Source organism: Monomorium pharaonis, chromosome 2 (assembly GCF_013373865.1).
Source record: "Monomorium pharaonis isolate MP-MQ-018 chromosome 2, ASM1337386v2, whole genome shotgun sequence".
Classification (NCBI taxonomy): Eukaryota; Metazoa; Arthropoda; class Insecta; order Hymenoptera; family Formicidae; genus Monomorium; species Monomorium pharaonis.
Window position 1 is genome coordinate 13492680 of NC_050468.1, and position 21946 is coordinate 13514625.

General features: G+C 32.6%; 1 protein-coding gene across 5 annotated transcripts in view; it reads left to right on the forward strand.

The window, feature by feature from the left end:
• LOC105828598 overlaps window positions 1-21946 on the forward strand; it is a 51436-nt gene that overhangs the window by 28588 nt on the left and 902 nt on the right. For all 5 annotated transcript variants that reach the window (XM_036283359.1, XM_036283358.1, XM_028194236.2 and 2 more), the window contains 10 exons: window positions 102-658; window positions 2001-2149; window positions 13432-13959; window positions 16082-16182; window positions 16582-16690; window positions 17212-17563; window positions 18485-18598; window positions 18759-18920; window positions 19078-19272; window positions 20273-20589. In XM_036283359.1, the coding sequence (XP_036139252.1) occupies window positions 102-658; window positions 2001-2149; window positions 13432-13959; window positions 16082-16182; window positions 16582-16690; window positions 17212-17563; window positions 18485-18598; window positions 18759-18920; window positions 19078-19272; window positions 20273-20589 (2584 nt within the window). The remainder of the gene's footprint in view (window positions 1-101; window positions 659-2000; window positions 2150-13431; window positions 13960-16081; window positions 16183-16581; window positions 16691-17211; window positions 17564-18484; window positions 18599-18758; window positions 18921-19077; window positions 19273-20272; window positions 20590-21946) is intronic.

Genomic DNA, 21946 nt, shown 5'->3' on the forward strand with positions numbered 1-21946 from the left:
TTTTGTCGATGCACGCATCCATCCGCGCAAGTGCAACGTAAGTTGCACGCTTGTGTCTTCAGATTACGAGAAAAAAAGTATGACAACGAATCTCTTGCCAGGAATCCGACTATGACGATGTGGGTCCACCGGCTGTTTCCCTCGTCGAGCTCGAGGGGTCTGTCGTTGACGCTAAAGACGACTGCGATGAGATTTACGACGACGTGATGCCGCCCAAGCAGGACAATTCAAAAGTCGTCGACGAGAGCGATTACCTAATTCCGGACGCCGGCGACGAGGCACCGTGCAAGGGCTCGTTCGTGGAATTGCGAGCGACATCCAGGAGTCACGCGACGGAAACTGGGCCACTGTTTTTTATTTCGGGAGCGAACGACGATCAATATTTCTCGACGACAAACAATGAATATTCCAGCGTGGACTGCGAAAGTCAGCTGGGCGAGGGGGAGGAGGAGGACGAGCGGGACGAGCTGGGTGTGTATGACGACGTCGGCCTGCCACCGTCCGGCGAGGAACGTGTCAATAGCCTTTACGCCGGCTCCACACCCGGCTCTGTCTTAGGACTCGCGACCTCGACGACGAACGGCAAGGAATCCGAGTGGGAGGACCTGGAAGAAGTCTCGTACGCCTCGCGCTGCCCTTGTCAGACCAATGATCCGTGGTAAGCGTGGGAATGAGAGAACAGTGGGAAAACTGAGAGCGGAATTCGCGAAAGGGGGAAGCGAAAACAATATTTCGCTCTTCCCGGCATCATTACAGAAATAATAACCGGTAACATTAACTCTCAAACCGTAATCCTTGGGTCACTTTTGTCCAAGCAATTTCGACTGAGAATTTTCTCCTCGCGGAAACCAAATAAAATTCAAGTAAGCTTTTACGTTCAACGATTGGAACATTTAGTTTGCATATTAAACTCTTCAGATTTTTTTCAGAATTTTCTGAGTCATTACAATGACTTACTAATGACGTAAATAACTCAACGATTCGGTTTACGTTGACAGAAGACAACAGCTTGGCTTGAGACCATTTTAAGTAGATCAATAAGCCGTCATTTACTTTGAATTGATTTTTGAATTTATTTTGAACATGAAAGCACTTCTGTTTCAAATAAGTAATATTACATTTCTGTAAAGAAAATAAAAGGCGACTGTTGAAAGACATTTTATTTCGAAAACCATATCGAAGGCATCGCGCGAAGTGCAATGGAATCATCTATTGCAGCGTGAATACGCGAGCGAGGCATGTCTTTAGAAAAATAAAAACAGGCTGTCTGTTTTCCTTGTCCCTGAGTAACGTGTTAGGCAGGTATCGTCGCGAGAAGAATCCACTGGGCGCGCGCGACTTATCATCTATGGTTCACTTCGAACGTGTATACCCTTTTCTTGCGGCTTTGTTAGCCGGCGATAACGGTACGAAATTGAAAACAACGTAGCTAATTGCTTTTACTTCGGCCGAGAGCGATTAATCATTATTAGACCACGCGAGGTTAATATATATATATACATATATATACACGCGTGGCCAATTCGTTCGCCGCGCAAGTGTTTCGAAAACAATACGGAGAACATCGCCATCGCCACGATAGCGCGGCGCGATTAAAAACGTCATGTTAAATATTGTTATCGCTGCATACCGCCCGGAGATGAACAAGCGTTTAACATGATTAATACGCGTCTTAGATAATTATAGCGCTGACAGAGAAGGCACGATAAGAGTCTCAAACTATTCCCATACAGATCTTCAACAGGAAGTCCTTAAAACCGTCTAAGAACGTTTAGATATCCTAGAAATGTTTCTGAATCTTAAATAAAATGTGGATTAAATGCCGTGGATTATAAGCTAGGGCTACTATTTTTCATAATTTTGAATATTCGAAGCTTCAAAAGAATTTGAAGTTTCGAAGCTTTAAACCTTCAAAGTTGTTAAAAAATAAAAGCGCTAATTGTAACAAAGTAGATTCCACATAATGTTTGCAATAAATACATGTAAGCCTAAAATTTCAGCGGGAGAGGGACCGAGGGACCGCAAATTCTTGCATCGGGCAAAAAGAAGCTCGCTCAACGATGGTCGCGCAATGTCAGGAGGCAACGATCTAGGAGATCTCGCAGAAACATCAAGGCGACACGGATGACCCGCGATACCGTGATCAACGGTAAGTACCGGAGAAGAGAAAATTTTATACTGTCACAGATAAACGGCGCGTGCTGTAAGTAATGCCGCTAAGAATACACACGGATGCCTCTCCTTGAAGGTATCCCGCTACAACTGTGCTGTGAATGTTCTGCAAATTGCGTATACATACGTAAGTGCAAGACTCGCGCCGACGTAAGATTTTCGCGTGAGACATGTTCTTACCGAAAGAAACGCCGTAATGCACTATGCGCTTATTTAAATTATGCACCGCACGTGCATGAATTGAGGCCCGCCGTTGCAAGGATGGCGAGTTTGCGAGAAAAATGAGGAGAGTGATTTCATTTTATCTTATCCTATTACATAAGTGAAAGAAAATAACATGCAACTTTTACAACGAACTTTTGACATATCTCGAACAACATTGTTTTTTATTTATTTATTAAGATTTGAACTGGTAGATAAATTTTATTGAAATTTCGATAAAATTTTATTGAATGTGCACAACAAAATTTCAATATATTTATATTATATTTTATTAAAAATATTTTTTGCTTTAATAAAAAATGTGACATCTTAACATTTAATAAAAATATAATAAAATTTAATTAAAATGAAAATAAATTAGTAATATTACGTAACAAAGTAAGGAAATTGTAAAGAATTTTTTAATGAAATTGCAACAAGTAATCACAGATACCTTTGTATTGTATAAATTAACAATGTTTGCTTTAATAACCTATTATTATCGTTTTATTAGTATAAGATTGTTAATTTTTTCAAAAAAAATTGTTAAAACTTTGGAAAATCACGGGATCGAGAGAGATTCCAAAGTAAATATAGAATTCAACAAAATGTTAGCAAAATTTTATCATAATTTTATTAAAATTTTATTTTACAATTTTTTAACAGGGGAGTTATAAATAATTTTGATGAGATTACTTATATCTATAGTACACAAGACACTAGTCTACCGGCAGTCTGATGATAGACAGCAAAAATAGACGCGCCGCTAAGATAGAACGTTATATATATATAGATATTGTCGACAATGTCGTTATTTATAAGCGTATTACACAAGCACTCGGAATCACGGAACTATCCAATGACTTTAATGCTGGGTGATTGCCATCCGGTTCCTCAAACTGTGTTTCAACAATACGTACTTGCGACATCGCCCGATGATGTAGTCTTCTTGAACAACGCATGGCATACGTGACAGATTTGCCCAACCTTTTTGCCATTCGAATGCGTGCCTTTTCAGCGAAAGCTGAAACCAACAAAAAAAAAAGAGAAAACAAACCGCATCCGTAAACATTCGCATAATAATAATCCGAATAAAATACGAATTGTTATTATCAAGATTCTCTTGTCGAGATAACGAAGATAGACAAGAAGACATATATTGATGACTTACTACCGAGAAACTGTTACCATTATCAAGATTTTATTATTAGAAATGACTGAAAAGAGTCCATTGATTAATTTAATGCTACAATTAAAACGCGACACTTTCTTATTGAAAGAAAATATATTGAAAAATATATCGATTTGATTTCATAAATTAATTTCTAATTCGCAATTTCCTCTGACATTTTTTAATTTGTTGCTTTCGAAGGAAAACTGTAACTCAATCGTTGTCAAAAATCGTTAAACCATAGAAATCGTCGTCATCGGTAGAAGATATTTTTTTTGCATTGAAATACCACAATATAATCAGGACTTCTCTTTTTAAGATTCTATTATCGATTATACGTACACTGAGAAAAAAGGTAATTTATTCAACAAAATGTCTCGTTGCGAGTTGCCAATAAAAATATACTCAATATAATAATATATGCTATATTGCAATATCAGTATCATAATTCAATTCATCATATAATTCAATCGAGACCGTTGTACTTGTATTTAACAGCAAATATTATTATATTTTTTGTTGGCAGCAATAAGACAATTTATTGGATCAATTACTTTCTTTTTTCTGTGTAGAGTGTAATCGCGAAATTGATATTGTAGAGCGAACTTTTACTTTCTGGAAACGCGCGTATGTGCGTGTGTTCCGGTGAGGGTACAGATAATTCCGTAATTATATCTAAGAAAGTCTTAACGCTGATCCGATTTCCGATATCTCGAGACATTGCCCAACGAGCGTTCGCTACATTTTCGGGATTTCCAAGTCCAGATTGACATTCGGAAATTAGTATGCCAGAAATCACTCCGGATGAGTTTCGTGTCATGAATCACAGTATACATGTAATGTATGTATCTCAACTGTGTCACAGATATGATTCTGGAGACTTTGTGCAATGAGGCAACAAGCGTGTGAGCGAGGCGCAGGTAATCCGCAATCGCATTTATTCGTGACGAACGTCGTGTTCGAAGGACAGTGGGCGGTAATTGACTCGACGTGTACACTGTCTTTAATGTGACTGAAAGACAAGGCCGCGCGAGGTCGAGGTGCCACGACAAAGCACCTACTCTCCATTAATTCCGAGTTCCTCTGCACATCGCCGCGTCATTGGAATACGTATGCACGTAGTTGCGCGTGCCAACCTGCGAGCATCACCAAGAATAATCCACCGATCATTTTGATCACATTAAGCTTTGGCGACTGTCCTACAAACACACTGCAAATCCAACTGTGTAAAAAATTGCCTTATTCATGTGTGTGATTAAGGACCAATCTACAATGTACAAACTCCAAACTCTTTGCTTCCTGCTTCTTGCTTCTTGCCTATACTCTTTTTATCTCTTCACGCATTATTTTATCTACAAGCGTATTTCTTGTTACATGTTTCTTATCTCTTTCGGAGTTCATCAACTTTTATCTCATCAATTTCAATAAAACATTATATTAGAAGCATAAAAGCAATAAGCAAGAAACAAGAAGCAAAGAACACGTTGTAGATTAGCCTTTAATTTTCTGAGTAAAAATAACAGCAAAACACGTTAAATTACACATTTAAATATGTAAATTTATGTTTGTGTGCATAGAGTATTATTTTTACACTAAACACTAAATCATACATATAAATGAGGTATTTTTTATACTCGGATTTAGAGCGAAAGCAGAACTATCGAAACACGGCAGTTACTTTTTCTAAGGAAACTATAAAATATTGAATGAAAATTATAGTTGTCGAAAAATTAGAATTGCCGTAACATATGATTATGGCTCTGGCAATAAAAATTATAGTAAATAATCCATAGAAATTGCAATAAAATTTTTTTTCTTTTGTCATATCAGGACTTCTTTAAAAATTATTTTGTTTAATCTTGCATTTTACTTTTTATTTTTACTCTACATAAAAATATAACTAGATTTGCAAGTTTCAGTCTATAATATACCTGAGAAAAAACTAATTATAGTTTTATTTTCAAATTATTTCAAGTTATTAATTTCAAATATATTTGCGAACTTAAATAGTAAGCAATAAGAAAATTAAGAGATTGACAAGCATTAATTTTGCAATATTTTTTTATGTTACTGAAAATTATATCTTTTCCTACTTTTTTAATCTCTATTTGTTTTAATTATCATTAATTATCAAGATAAACTAGAAAAATATTTAACAAGTTATATAACATTGGATGTTTAAATTTAATAATTCAAATATAAGAAAAGTCAAGCTCATTTTATGCGTAAGGCAATAACAGAGCAAGGTCAGTAGCTAGAGAAACGAACAAATAAAGATGTACTATAATTAAAATATTATTTAATCATATATAAAATAATACAACGTTTTGTATTTCACAGCGCTAATATCATTAATTAAAAAATAAATGAAAAGAAATTACAAGACATATAAATAATATTTTATAAAATGTAATAAAAAATTAAAGCATATTGTATGTATATAAGAATGGAAAATACTAAACAATATGGTGATTCAAAAGACGAATGTTTTTTGAAAACTGTATTAAGATTTATTGTCAAGTATTTCTCGAAAACAAATAATGTACATATAATTTATAACAAGGATAATTTATACAGATAATTTTATAGGATTTTTTCAGGATAACTGCTACATTTAAAAACTCCTTGAAAGTGCATAGAATGCATAGAACCAGTAAATGAATTTTCCCCGTTCTACACTTCTACACTTCTACTAATGACTTATATGCTAATTACGTTAATTAATTCACAAACATTATTTTCATGTTAATGCGTTCGGTCATCTGGAAAGCATTGACATTCTAATAGCAACGTATTGTATAATTTATCAGATAAGAGTTTCAATTTAATTGGATCTAACTTAGAATAGAATGGACGAGTGGATATATGAATAAAAATACCGTGCCGAAGACGCCAATTCTATTTCACGAGGACGATGGCGCGGCTCGCACGATGCATTGTACGATGCATTGTGATATCAGTAAGGATGATCACATAGTCGCGCATGGTGTTCAAGTAAAAGTTGCTTGTTCGTCACACGTGTTTCTGCGACAACCGACGGACGTAATCACGTAACACGCGCGTACATGCGTGCGCAATTGCCTCTTTTTTCTTCTTTCCTCGCACATGCGACCGCCATATGGGCTGTCGTCGATAGACGAGGATGTTGTAAACTGTCTATCGTAATGCGAAATAAGCTTTATACTCGCAAGAGAATTAACGAGAGAGATGTGCAGGACGAGAAGCGGTAATTTTATACACAGGAGAAGCGCTTGAGTCCCTGCGCGAGATTGATACAAGCTGGAAACTGGCTATTAATTCGATTCACCGCAGATAAATTTAATGCGAAGACGAAGCAATGACAGTTAGTAATAAATTCAATGAATATTGCTCGCAGCCGGCACTCGTGCTGACTGAGGCAAGAAACTGGAAACGGTTTCAAATGTCCCGTTTTATGGAAAAACGATTTCATTTTGCATAATTATTGTGCTCGAATATGTACGATCGGCTTGATCGGTGAGCTCGCTGGTCGCTGCACGCTCAATGCGCACGATAATGCAAATCTCCATCTTGCTATAGCATCTATGTACTTCAGAAAAAGAAATTATTTAATATATTTAATATCTGCCTCATGATTAGTTGAATATATTTGATACCGTAAAGGCGTAAAGCGTCCAGAAAATGAGAAGACTTTTGTACACATTTACAAGAAAAATTTTTTAAATTATAAAACTTTGGCAATATATAGAAGATGTCTTGATATGCAATAAACTATTTTCTTTGTCATCCAAATTCTTTTTAAATAGAGCAAATGAATTCCTAAAAGTTGGCTTATTTTTTTTTCTTTTACTAATAAACAATTACATTTCAATGAGTTTTTTAATCGATAATCTCATTGAAACAAATAGATTTTCTCTGTAAAACTTTGTTCTATCTTTTTTGCCAGAAAATAATAAAATAATAAAATAAAAACAAAAAATGGAACAATTTTTACAGTTAATTTTATTATCACTTTCTAAAGTAATTTCAAGTAGCAAAAGAAATTCAATATATATTAGTGAAAATTTATTACATATTATATACAGAATATCTTCTATGTATTACTAAAGTTTCATTTTTTTACTTTCTGAAAATCTTCCCTTGTTAGTGAACTTTCGTAAACTGAGGTTGAAAAATAAAAATGAAAAATAAAATTTTATTATTCTTCACGGAAATGTTTGATGAGATTTCTCACGAAACGCAGTGCTTGACAATGTAAACTTATTTCGCCAACAGTAGGTATTAGTCTTTAAAGGAGTTTGCACATAACTAACCCGATTTAATGCTATATATATAATCTCTATACATTCACATAATTATTAAAGGTACAAAATAGTCAATATTACAGATTATGACTATGGTTTTGGCTATGGCTACTTTAATTACTGTATGAGTAATCGAGCATAAAATAAATTTTGCAAAAAATATTTTGACAACAATAACTCTTGCAGTGCAAGCGATTTAAGATCTTGAAAAAAATTGCTATACGTAAAAAATTATAACGTTTTTGTTTGTTATACAAGAATTTTGTTTTACAAGTTTTATATACTTTTTTTATTACAATTGGATACAAAATAATAATTAAATTGCAAAGATAGTTTTATGTGATAATTAATATATATTAGTGAAATAGCAAGTAGCAAAAGAAATTCAATATATATTAGTGAAAATATATTTGGCGCAAGATACATAAAAAATTTTTAGAATTGTTTCAAAAATATTAGAGGAGAAAGTGGTACTTTTACATTTGTACAATAACTTTATTAATAATCAATATTTTAAATTGAAAACTTAACACCTTTTTACTCCTCAATATGTTCACTTCTAGATTCACCAATTCTAGATTCAAAAATCATAAAATATCTAATACTTAGGATATTATTTATTTAAAAATGCCAATACTGCATAATGAATCAAACTAACATAATACGGTGGTAATACGACTTCTTCGCTAAAATAAATTTTAAAAATTGGTGTATTAAAAAAAAACTTATTTTCATTATAAAATTATATATTTAGTCAAAATAAAGAGAAAATATTTCAGAATATGTATATGTAAATATATACGTATGTACATGTGATTTTTCTTCAGTATATTATAAATAGCAGTGTTAAAATTAATATAATGCATGTCATGTAAACTATATTTAAATAACGTGAAATGTGTTGTAAAACCGAATAAAATATTCAATAACAAAGAAACAGTACAATCTGTATATATATATACACAAATATAATCAAAAATAATCACTAAAATTCTAATAACGAAGATATTACGAAGCTTACAAAGATCATATACCATATTCTTCTCTACACTTAGACTCACTTTTTATTTCTATTACTCTTTAGAATAATAAGTTAACTTTTATATTAATACATACAGTGTGCATCATCCGATAATATTTGTATCCAGACAAACAAAAATTAAAAATTTAAATTTTTATTTTTGTATACACGAGTATCATTTCCATACATTCAGAAGCTTCCAAATAGAAAGAACGGTTTTAAAATATTAAAAATTTAGCTATATAGATTTCAAAATAATTTTAGATGTTATCAAAATAATTATGTAGAACACTCAAGCTCTGGCTTTCAAAATGTCAACATTTTTTACAATATTACTCGTCAGTTTTACAGTATTACTCGTCATGTTTGAGCGTCTTACATAATTATTTTAATAGTCTAACAAACTTTCAAATCTACATCTAACTAATTAGATCTAACTAAATTTTTAGATACTTGAGCAAAAAACGTTCTTTCCATACAGAAAACTGTTGAAACGTTTCGACGTAGGTCTAAATCGTACATTTCAGTCTTAGAATGAGTCCTCACAGTGTGAGAGTCGGCTTAAAGAGGCCGTGTGAGGGCCCCTTAAGAAACCAGCACGCGAGGTGAAAGCGCCAATTGCGCGCTCTCATTGTCAGTCACGGCCGAGCCGCGAGCTGTACGGTTGCTTTTCTCGGTTGGTTCTCTCGCGGTTCTCTCATAATTCTTTCGCCGTGTTCTTTCGCAGCGCGAAAATCGACGTTGACCCGCGCAGAAAGACGCAATTTCCTCGCGAAAGAACGAGGCCCGTTCTTCCTCTGTCGCGCGAAAAACGCCCGCACGCACGCGACCGGCCGCGGACGCGTTCCGCATCCGCCGGGGCATCTCGTCTCACTCGCCGAGCTGCGCACCGGGACGAGATGTGGCAATGAGAGAGACGCTGAAGACCCGACGACCCAACACGCAAGGTAACAGAACAAAAGGGGCCCGCTCGTCACGCTGCACGCCCGCGTTCTCGCCGGACGCCGGACGCCTTCGCCGAATTTCAAACGAAGATGTCCAAACTGGAGAATGACGGCGACCAGCCGTCATGAAAAACTTCTCTCGCAAAACGTCTTTGAGTCGTCAATCCGCGCGCAACCGACGAGAAATTGCAATCGTACGCTGATCCCAACTCTTCTCCACGCTTCGTTTAGGATTCTTCTTAAATTCGATGAATTGCCGCGTCTTTCATCCAATTTAGAGCTGTTACTTTTTTGACAACTTTGTTTTGAAGCTTCGAAAGAAAGCTTTGAAGTCTTGAAGCTTCAAACCTTCGAAGTTAATTTGAAACTTTAAATTTTCGAAAGACATTGATGAAGCTTCGAAGTTTTAAACCTTCGAATTTAACTTTGAACTTTCGAAGTTTAAAGTTTTAAGTTACTTTTTCGAAAGAATTTGGAGCTTTAAAGTTTTAAACCTTCGAAGTTAACGTCAAACTGCGAAGCTTTGAATTTTTGAAATTCAAAGTTAATTTCGAAGATGCAAAGATTCAAAGCTTTAAAGTTCAAAGTTTAAACTTCAAAAGTATGAAATTTCGAAATTTCAAATTCTCCTGAAGCTGCGAATATTCAAAATTGTCAAAAATAGCTCTAATGCAATTCCATCATAACTGTGCAACGATTTCGTTACACATTCTGTCAGGTAAAATATTCGATAAAATAACATGTGTACATTGCACAGTGTTTTATCCTTCAATCACCTCTTTTCTGGATCTCTAGTTCCATTAAAAACACTCCGAATGCCGATGAATTAATTCATCGAAACTTCTGTCGCGCCTTAGCGCAAATGGTAGCAAGTTACCTCGACCTTGAGCAAGCGTCTCGAGAGAGTAATCAGAGTTTCTACTTTCTTCAGTAATGTGAGATCAAAGAAGATCAGACAGTAAATTGCGTTCTCTTTTCTTCTCGGAAAAACTGGCTCGAATTCGCGTTCGCCGTCGTTTACGACGCGCGTTGAATCTTAATTTATCCGTGACATCTTCGAAGAGAAAAACGCAAACAGATATATCGATATGTCCTTCGATAACGGCGCGCGCGTTATGTAAAATAAGCAGAACTAAAGCTACTACTACACGGGTCGGAATAGAAAGATCCTTGAATAGAATCTACAAACGTACCACTTGGGTTTTATTAAAAAAGAATTCTAGAATAAGATTTCTACTTCGATTTTCTGGCACAATAATCGTTTCCTCGAGGAGCACACACATTTGGTGCCCTTTTCTTAATTCTTTGACGACGGCGCACGCATCGCATAAATTGCCGGTTGCTGGCCGACTCGGCAAAACGAAAGTGGTCGTCGTCGTCATCGCCGTCAATGGACAAATTCCATAGCGGTGGGGAATCCGATCGCATATTTCCACGGCCATATTTGACTCACCTCGCGCATGTTGTTCCTCTGTATCGCGTTTGTGGTCCAGTGCGCGTGGGCGAGAACGCGCGTGTCTCTGCGGTTCCCTCGGCGAGTCTGACCTTGAAACCGGATGATTTCAAGTGGCCGTCAGCCTGGGCGGTGGATCGGTGCTTCTCATCGGCAGCGAGTCGCAAAAGACTGCCGCGGAATGGAAGTCGACAGGTCCGGACGACGATCCGCCGCGAAGGACCCAGGGCCTGGTGCAGCTACGCGTCGTCAGCCTCGACGAAGACGTGGACATCCAGGAGACGTCGTGTTACGTGCACGAAGGTACCTGCCTGGGGTACCTTGGATCACACGTGAAAATACGATCCAAAAGATGAAAGAAAGAGATGCTAATTCCAAAAATTTTTGATCCCTGATGTTACGTTCTGCGTTTACGTTTCCTTCATTCTCGCGTTATCTGAAATACACTTGAATTCGCGTATTGAAAGCCCGTTGAATAAACGACATTGCTTCTCCATCTGTTCTAACAAAATTTTTCGAATTTTTTTGCAACGACTCAAATCATGAGGCGTATCTAAGCAAAATCTAGAAAATCTGTGATTGCCTTATGATGCTGGTAGCTTGTCGTATATTTATCTTTAACAGTTTCGAATATACTGAATATATTGAAGCAATGTGCAGATAACAAACAAAAAAATTTGTTTAGCAGAAAAAGCAACTTTGCAACCGTCGTAAAATTCTTTTATATATACGTACACATTTAGAAGAACCGAAAGAGTTGATTTTGGATCCAATATTGTAGAATCTTATAACGGTTACAAAGCTGCTTTTTCTGCTAAACGCAGCCAATGTATAGGTATTGCTGTTTACAGCAGTTTAACAGCATCAGAGTAACTTCGCATTAGCAATATGTCGGCGTTGAGTGATAAATTATTACAGCAACATAATGGCAACAGTACGAGTTTGATGATAATTTTATTATTGCCGGCAAGTTATTAATTAAAATTGGCATATTAATTTGCTAACAAATGCAGCCAAAAAATGGAAAGATTTATTAATCACGAATTTTTTTCGTTAATTATACTGTCTAACATTACATTTACATTTGCATTTTCCTTATTCTCGCATTTTATTGACTAATTAAGAAACATGAATGCATGTGCATTCGTGCAACAATATTTTAAGATCACAAAGCGTTCAATAAACGACATCGCATTTCTTTCTATTTATCTAACATTCTAACACAATTTTTTTACATTCTTGCAACGGCCCGATATTTAAGGAATAAATTATTTTTTATGTTATGATTTAATTCTTTATATCGAGATGTGTTTACATCTTTAAGTAAGAAAAAACCTGTTGTCTTTTTATAGTCTTGTATATTAATCGAATGTAAGATATCGAAACTACTTAAATGTTACATTAGATTTGTATGTGTGAGTGTGCATGTACATACGCACAGAAAAATTTATTTTTATACTAAGAAAAACAGTTTTTCACTTTTTAGTTTTCTTTTTTTAAGTAACAATTATTTTTGTAAAAAATATCTTCTTGATAAATAATTTTAAAATACATTTATTATTTACTTGAAACAAGTAGGATTTACTTAAAATAAATTTCTGCATAAAGAAAAATATATAACTTGAATTAAAATGAGTATCACTTTTTTAAATAATTCAAAAGTTTATATATTCGCAAATCTATCGTAAGTTCGTCATAAGTAACAAATTTATTCAAAATATATTCTAAATCCTAGTAATTTTACTTCAATTAAGAATATTAAGTTGAAATAGAAATTTAATTTACTTATTACTTTGATTTTTCTTCAATTCCATTTTATAATATTCTTCGAGAAAGAGAGAGAGAGAGAATATACATTCTTTTTTTCAAGTATACGTATAATAATGAGATTTTCTCAAATTTGTGATAAGTATATTTTAAGATTATCAAGAAAATATTTTTTATTGAAGATAACCGTTACTTATCATAAGGAAAAAAGTAAAGAGAATAATTGCTTCTCTTGGCAGTAGAATAAATATTTTTCTGTGTGTACGTGTCCTGAAGTTTCTTTCTACAAATACAGATTATACAAAGACACTTTCTCGTTAAGTCCAGAATTAATAAAGAAAGTGCGAAGAATGGTTGCGAACATCTTCGTAACAGCTCGGTAACTTCCGGTTTCCCTGATCGGACTTTCTCTTTATTAGACAACGTTTCCGACGACAGCACGTACGAGAGCCTGTATTCCTGCCAGCCAAATGACCTCAGCAGCGATTCGGAAACGGAAACGGGCATTACACAGCAGCCGCGCGGCGATTACTTGATCGACACCTACCAGGAATGCCCTACGAGGCCGACCCCGCCGCCACCGAGGGAGGCCAGTCTAACTCAGACTCTGGGCAGGCGGATAAAGATGCTGCGGCGAACCTGGAGCATTACCAAGGGTAGCCTGGGCAGGATCAGGCGGCGAACGTCCGTCGACGAGTCCACCTTCGACGACAAGGAGCAGTCTGTCAATGAGCCGCACATCGACGTCGGGAGGTACTTCAATTTCCGATTGAAGCACTTCAGCCGAAAGAGCGTCGTTGGCCCACCGACTTTCTACCTCGACGAGAACGAAGGAAACGATGGTGTTCGTGACAACAATAACGGCAAGGAGGCGATTTATACTAATAGCCAGTATATGGGAAGCAGCAGCGATGATTCCTCAAGAACCCCGACAGGCGTCGACGTCGGTGAGCTTCGATAATTTCCAAACCGTTTTTCATTTAAAAAAGAATTTCTAATTTAAATATAAAGTGCGCACGATAATATTGAAATTTATGAAACAAATACGCTATTCTATAAATTGAGAAATAATGTGTGAATTATAATGGATAATATCTTAAGGGACGATAGTAGATTGAAAACTTTGAAAAAATTAATTTCCTGTTTTTTTTTGCAGTTTCTTAAAGTATATTAAGATTATTGTTCATTATTTGTTTCTAATACTTAAAGGATATTCGCAAAGCAAATATAATTTAAATGCATTTTTCTTGAAACAAAATCTCTTTAAAATCACAATATCTTAAAGATTATTCGATCGATTTGGCAAAAATTTTTATAGTTATATTTTCTTCATTAATTAATTTTCTTCTCTAAATGAGTTTTTTAAATAAAAATATTTAATTATTTTTATTTATTCCTTGAGTGGCATTGTCGCCATATGACACGCACATTTTCTTCGTGTTCCAAGAGGCATTGACACCATATAGCGTCAAATTGTTAACCATTTTGATCACGTAATTGTATTCTGCGATCCAAAAACCCCTGGATACAGAATTTCAAAAAAATCAAAAAATACTTTTTATCTGCCCCTTAGAGCACATTCAAACAAAATCAACCTGCAGCTTAAGAGGTTAATAACAAAAATAGTTCTGAATTAGGTAAAAACCGCGTTTTTGCTTAATTATCACTTTTTATCATTTTCTTAAAAATGCATAAACACAAAAAATTTTATTCTTTATTTAGAGAAGAACAAGATTTAAATTTTCTCTTTAGCATTCAATTTTTCAAGGCATTTTATTTTTAGAACATTTCTGTGAAATGTCACGATTATCATCATTTTAATAAGCATAATTTGTGTCGATAACTAACTGCTACTTATTTATAATAAATCTGCGTAAAATATTTTTTAAATATAAATAGAAGTACATTATGAAGAATAATAATTAAAATGTTTAACTATACCGCTTAAGTGAATCACATAAATAAATATAGCAATATTAATTATGATTGAGGCTGAACCCTGATACCTAATAATATAAACGTAAATTTCAAATATATTTTCAGTTTTGTAAACTGCGCACGGAACACAGCCGGAATTGAAATGCAATCATTAACTGAACCAAAAAATGTTATAAATTAAGTTAATCGTCAATTTAATATGATACAAGCATCGTAGAATATTGTAAGAATTTATTTCAAATATTATCCCAAATAGAATTTTAGATTTGAAGATGCTTTTAACATCATATGATTACTCTTACAAATCTGAATTTTTTTAGAAATGAGATATGTTTTGTCTAATTATTTTTAAATATTTTTAGATTGTTAAATATAAAAATGAAATTAATATAAAAAATTTTTAATAGATTCTGCATGACAAAATTAAATTCTGAATTGCTCTTATCCTAACCCAGTAAGAAATAATTCATCGAATTAAATCGATTTTTTGCATCAAAAAGATATCAATTTGACGTTGATGTCTTTTCCATCATCATTTCTCTTTGGTTCCCAGCTTCGACCTTAATTGGTGCTCTTCTATTTATTTATGTGAAAGTACTTTATATTCAATTAAAAAATCTTATTTGATTTATTACTTTTTTTTTAAAAAATTCGAAAAATAACTTTTATCCTTTTGAAAACTCTATTTATCTTTCCTTAAGAACAAAAGCATTATTATAAAGATTAATCTAAAAGATTCTAGGAGCCTAGAATGACGTTCTAATCTTCAGATAATTCCATGTAAATTTCTCTAAATAATAAATTAGAAATCAGAAGTCGCGAGGGAAAACGAGTTTTGTTAGCGCATCTGCGAGAGCGACCTGATTTTACCAAGCAGAAACTAAATTCAACGATTCTCATAAACCAAATATTGAGTTTTTGCTCTGCGGTTTTCGGAATATTCCCACACGCGTAAGAATGCCACTCACTGCACGTGTAAAAAGCGTACGCTTGTACACTTTCACAGGATTCTAATGGTACTTCCTTCCAATTAATTAACGTTCACGCCAGAATTTACGCTTCCCAATGCTTGACTGTCACGCTCACGCATGGGAATCATAGAGTCTCGCATTGATAAAATTATTATTCTAGATCATTATAGTGTGCTCGCCGATCAGGAACCTCTCTATCAGTTTTACGCGGCCGCCGTGGCTCGTGTTGCTTTCGAATCAGATTCCGAAGGTTATGAAGAGGTAATGTTCTATGCTTAAAATTAAACATATCTATCCTATTAAAAATATTATCTATGCTTAAAATTCAAATAAGAGCTGTGTTCTCCGAAAAAACTTTTAAGTAGATTATCTTTATAAAATATTTTTCTGAATTGCTTTTAATAGAATGCAATTTAAAAAACTAATATTTTTACTAATAATTTTTATAAACACGTATTAATATATTCTTTATATAATATAATGAGATTGTTTATCCTTTTTTTACGATGTATACAGAAACTTCACAAATTCTTTTTATTACTGTCATTTCTTTTTATTATTAAAATATTGTATTATTTTCTAATTTAAAAAAATTATTATTTAATTATTTATGCGGCAAATTATCTCTTTATTTTATACTACATAATTTTCCATTCGCAGGTAGAAGATACGATGTGGAAGACGGAATCAGCCGCGGCGGATCTTACTAGAGCAGGACAGAGAATGCTTTGGTGTCATACTCCACAAGTGATACACAGTGGCCTCTTACGTAAGTTAAATACTGTATTTAATTATATATATATATATCTTTTTTAATAATAATTAAATATGAAAAATAGTTTGCATATTTATAAACAAGTTAATAAAAATAGGCTAATAACTAAATAGATAAAGATTTTTATCAAATTTTAAAAATAGACTAAACATTTTGACTTTACTTATTTAATTCTTATTTAATTGTTTAATACAACATTTAAATAAGTCAAAAATCAATACAAATACTTATTGCTTAACAAGTAACCAATACTGGTTAATATTTTTAAAATTTGACAAATATATTTATATAGAAATCTACATCTATCTTACTTGTTATTGGCCTAAGCTGCGTTCCGAAATTCACTGCTGTACTGAAAATTTAGTATACATAACATCTAGTATACGAAATCTAGTATACGAAAATCTAATATACGTAACATAAATTATAGATCTTTAGTACTAGTAGTGTATATCAGAAATTCTAGCATTATTAATTTGGTTATAAAAAATTATTTAAAAAATGTTTAATATTAGAAAAATTAACACCGGAAGAGAAGAAGATTCAAGAAGCCAAGTTTGAGATTTTGACTTCTGAAGCATCGTACTTAAATTCTCTTCGAGTCCTAGAAAACGAGTTCCTCAATAATCATATACTAATGAATGAGATTTTAACGCCGATTGAGAGAAAGAAATTGTTTGGCGGGGTACCGAGCGTATTGTCGGCGTCGCAAACGTTCCTAGCTGAATTGGAAGCAGTGTGGAGGGCAGATCTGATGCTGCCGGGTTTAGCGGAAGTTTTGTTAAAACACGCCGAAAAGTGTCAGGCTTCATATGTGGCATACTGCTCGAATCAAGTCAGCATTGACATAACCCTGAAAGAACTCAAGTAAGATCATTAATAATGACATAAAATTACTTTTCACATTTGTATTTTCTGGAAGATTTTGATAATGTATTTTTTTATTAATAAGCGAAACAATGATAAATACTAGAAGTGTGCGAATAGTTCAAATTTGAATCGAATTAAATCAGTGAATTTAATTCAAATTTGTTTCGGGTATGAAAAATTCATATTTGAAAATTCGAATTTGAATAGTTTAAAAATGATGATTTGATTGCCTATTTTGATTGCTTTATTTCTTACGATTTATATTGCATGACCAATTTTTTATCAACAATTACTAATTCTCATGTATATCTAATCGTTCGTCGATTTCCAAAACTTGTCTATTGTTCCTAATTCTTATGAGTTACTTAAAAATTTATGTATGTCATATGAAATACCACACATATGAAATATTGAAATTTTATGAAGACAATAGACAATTGTCTTCATAAAATTTCAATATTTCATATGTTTGTTTCATGATTTTATAAAATTTAAAACAAAACTTTGATATTGTTCTATTCTTCTATTATATTTTTACAATATAAGAATTATATTGTAATTTGTACGACATGTATCCAATGCTTATAAAATATAGACATCTAGTAACATGCAGCTTGAAAACATCACTCATAAATAGTTTTAAATATTAAAAAAATTATTTTTCAGACATTCTATATACTTACTAACTTATTTATATGTGCATTTATTAACTTAATATTTGCTCACACTTATTATCTGTTGGAAATTTTCATTTAACATATTATTTTTTTATGATTATTTTCTAAAATTCGTTCAATGATTAACTTTATCGTACGCGCACACGCGTGTGTGTTATCAAACAATTCACACATCTCTAATTAAATACGTATTGTTTGATATATTGTTTGATATATCATTATTATACTTTTTCTATTGTAGAACTCGAAAAGGTGTAAAATTCTTGGAAGTTGTCAAGCGAATAGAGATGCGACCGGCGTGCCAAAATCTATCATTGCATTCCTTCCTAATGCTACCAATGCAGCGTATTACAAGGTGTGTACTATATCAATATCAAATCAATTACTTCAAGTAAATTTAAATTTTATACATATGAAGTTTATTTGAATAGTTTATTTGGTACTGTGTAAATTTTGTACACTATTGATCAATATTAATGGAAAATTATAAGAATTATATCAATAATTCTGTGTAGGCTACCCTTATTAGCTGACGCTATTCTTTCTAAATTATCGATGGGAAATTCGGACAGAATGTCTTGGGAAAAAGTTTTATCGACTTTGAGCAATGTCGTCGCTGAATGCAACGAAGGTGCGCGAGCTGCTTCACAAGAAGTCGAAATGGAAGCCTTAGCAAGGTTTATTACTTACTTACTGTACATTTATTCTTCTTTTTTACTTTTTTACTATTTTATTATTAATTACTTACTATACATTTATTCTATAGCATTATTACTTATTATACATTTATTCTTCTTGTATTATTTGAAATAACTTGCATGTATTTAATTACAGAAAACTGGAGTATACTTCGAAAATTAAACCAATCATGCTGAGAAGCAAGCAATTAGTTAGAAGTGGCTCGGTCGTGCAATTGTCGACAAAGACAGATGTCGAATATAAGCTCACATTCGGAAAGAAATTTACCAAAACGCCCCTTTATCTTCTACTACTTACTGATTATCTTCTAGTCACGAAATTGAAATCTAAGTAAGATTTAACAGAAATGTATTTGTTTATTTTATTATTTATAGTCTGATTTTCGAAAAACCAATCCAAAAACCAAAAACCTATGCAATAACCAATCACATCTTTTTTTGAAAAGTAACTGTTTTCTTTATACCAATTAATTTATTACAATTAATTCATATGTAAAAAACACGAATAAATGGATCTTTAAAGACGCAGCAGTATCAATACAGCACATTTTGTCCAAGAGACGGATGTCACGATATTTATACATTATGTAAATATTGTCATGACCATGCATCTTTTGAATGAAAAAATGTAGCTACTAAAGAAAGATAATAGTTTGAAAGGACTAATTGTAAGAAAATAAATTTTTTTTTAATTAGTAAAATAAAAAAAGGTTTTTAATTAAATATAATGTATCTTTAACAAAATATATTTAAAAAATTTTTTAAACAGATTTATTATGAATAATAGCTTCACCAACTATTGCCGTAGATGCTTATTGAAACATAATTCATGATGATCACTATAATATTTCACAGAATCTTCTAAAAGTAAAAATATTATAAGAATCATACATCATAAAGAAGAAATTTAAATCTGTCCTCCAAATTTTTTCTTATTTAGGTGTAGATTTTTAAGAAAATCGCGATTGTTTAAATTAAAAACGTGATTTTTACCTATAATTTGAGACTATTGTTGTTTATAAAAAACTAAACATTTTTATTTAAAAATCTGATGTGGAAAATAAAATTAAATAATAAAGAAAATGCTGCAAAAATTTTAGCAAATTGAAAGTTTTTGAGATATCAATGCTACTTTAAAAACATTGATTCGAGAAACGTTCAAAGAATATTCTCTATTAGAATATAATACTTTAAGAAAAAAACAAAATATATTTTTTTAGTTTTCAACCTACTGTCTCTCTTTAATGATGTATTAATATCGTCTATATTTCTTGTTTTGAATAAATTCTCTCAAGAACGAAGTTTAGTTTACAATAAAATTTCGTTTACAGTGCTCATGACGAATGCTACACCGTCATAGACGCGTGCAAACGGAATCTTTTAGCCCTAGAGTCGGCACCCGAAGAAACGCCATTTGCTGGACGAAATGCTATGATACTAACTTTTCTCGAAAACCATTGCGGTCGCCACGTAGAATATATTTTGATGTGTGACAATAATACAGAACGAGAACGATGGCTGGAGGCTGTCTCGCCGCCTAAACGAGGTTTAGTTGGGGAAACATTATATGAATCTTGGGACTGTCCACAAGTAATGGCCAAGTATCCATATTCGCCAAATCAACCAGACGAACTGTCGTTACAGCCAGGTAATGTACAGGAAATGGACAAAATAATGTAAACATCTAGGAAATGCTACTTGTTTTATTAACAAAATTTGTCTCTGATACAAATTTTATCCTTGTTAGAATATTATACGATATTTGAATAGTCACCAATATAATGTACTTTCAACAGGACAATTTTCAATTATAATAAGTAATATTTTCCAAAATTGTTCTCTATTCTCCAAAATTTGAACATCTTTTTCATTTTACATAATTGTCTGACTTAAATTGTGAATAATTGTAACAAGATTTTCTCATCCATTTCTTTAAAACCTTCCAATATAGAAAAATGTTCTGCAAAATATCATATAAGAGTGCAAGTAACATTGCACTAGTGATTAGTCAAGCATTGTATGATCTAAGTCTAACAAAGATAAAATCTGTATTAAAAACAAATGGTATGCCAATGTTTTATTAATCCTTCAGTTTATGACTAAGCTGAACGCACAACTTTGATCATGTAATGTGGCTAAACAGGACTCAATGATATTAGTAGTGTGATCAATGTTTCACTGTTTCATACTATATAATTTATATATGATATATGTATTAAGCCTTCGGCACACGATACGATTTTTCATGACACGTAATAAGATGTCTTGTATGCGATCTAGCATAAAAAATCGTGTCGTGTGCCAAAGGCTTTAATGTTAAATAATAACTGATTAACTGCGTTTTTATTTATATATGAAATTAAATGCAGAGTTGAGTACTACATATTCTATAAATTTTAGAACATTAAAATATATATAAATATAAGTAATATACGAAATCCATATTCGTATCAGTTCATATATGATTCGTATAAGTTTCTTTTATAAAGGAAAAGAGAAAAATGATATATATAATCATACATTTTCAATCATAAATGTATATATGATTACATATACGTGTATATAAATGAATTAATTTTTAACTTTAACTAGTTATTTTTAAAACATATAAACTGTAACTTATTTTTTCTCTAAAATAAAAATTTATCTATATTAAAAAAAATTCTTATATAAAAAAATGTTAGAATATTTCTTTATTTTATATAAACTTAATTTACAAATAGATAGAAAGAAGAGATTGTTTATATTTTATTTTTATTAGTACACACACATACACACAACGCATAATGACAAAGAAATATTGAAATATAAAAGAAGAACCTATAATGGCTCTTCGTTAAAAATAATCGAATACTACAGAAGCGCGTAATAATCAAAAAATTAATAAAACAAGTATACAATAGTATATATTTCTTATGTATTCACATTATTTTATCTAACTCCTGTATATAATGTATATTTACATAGTAATTTTTTATAAGTGGCTGGATTTATTGTAAACTAGA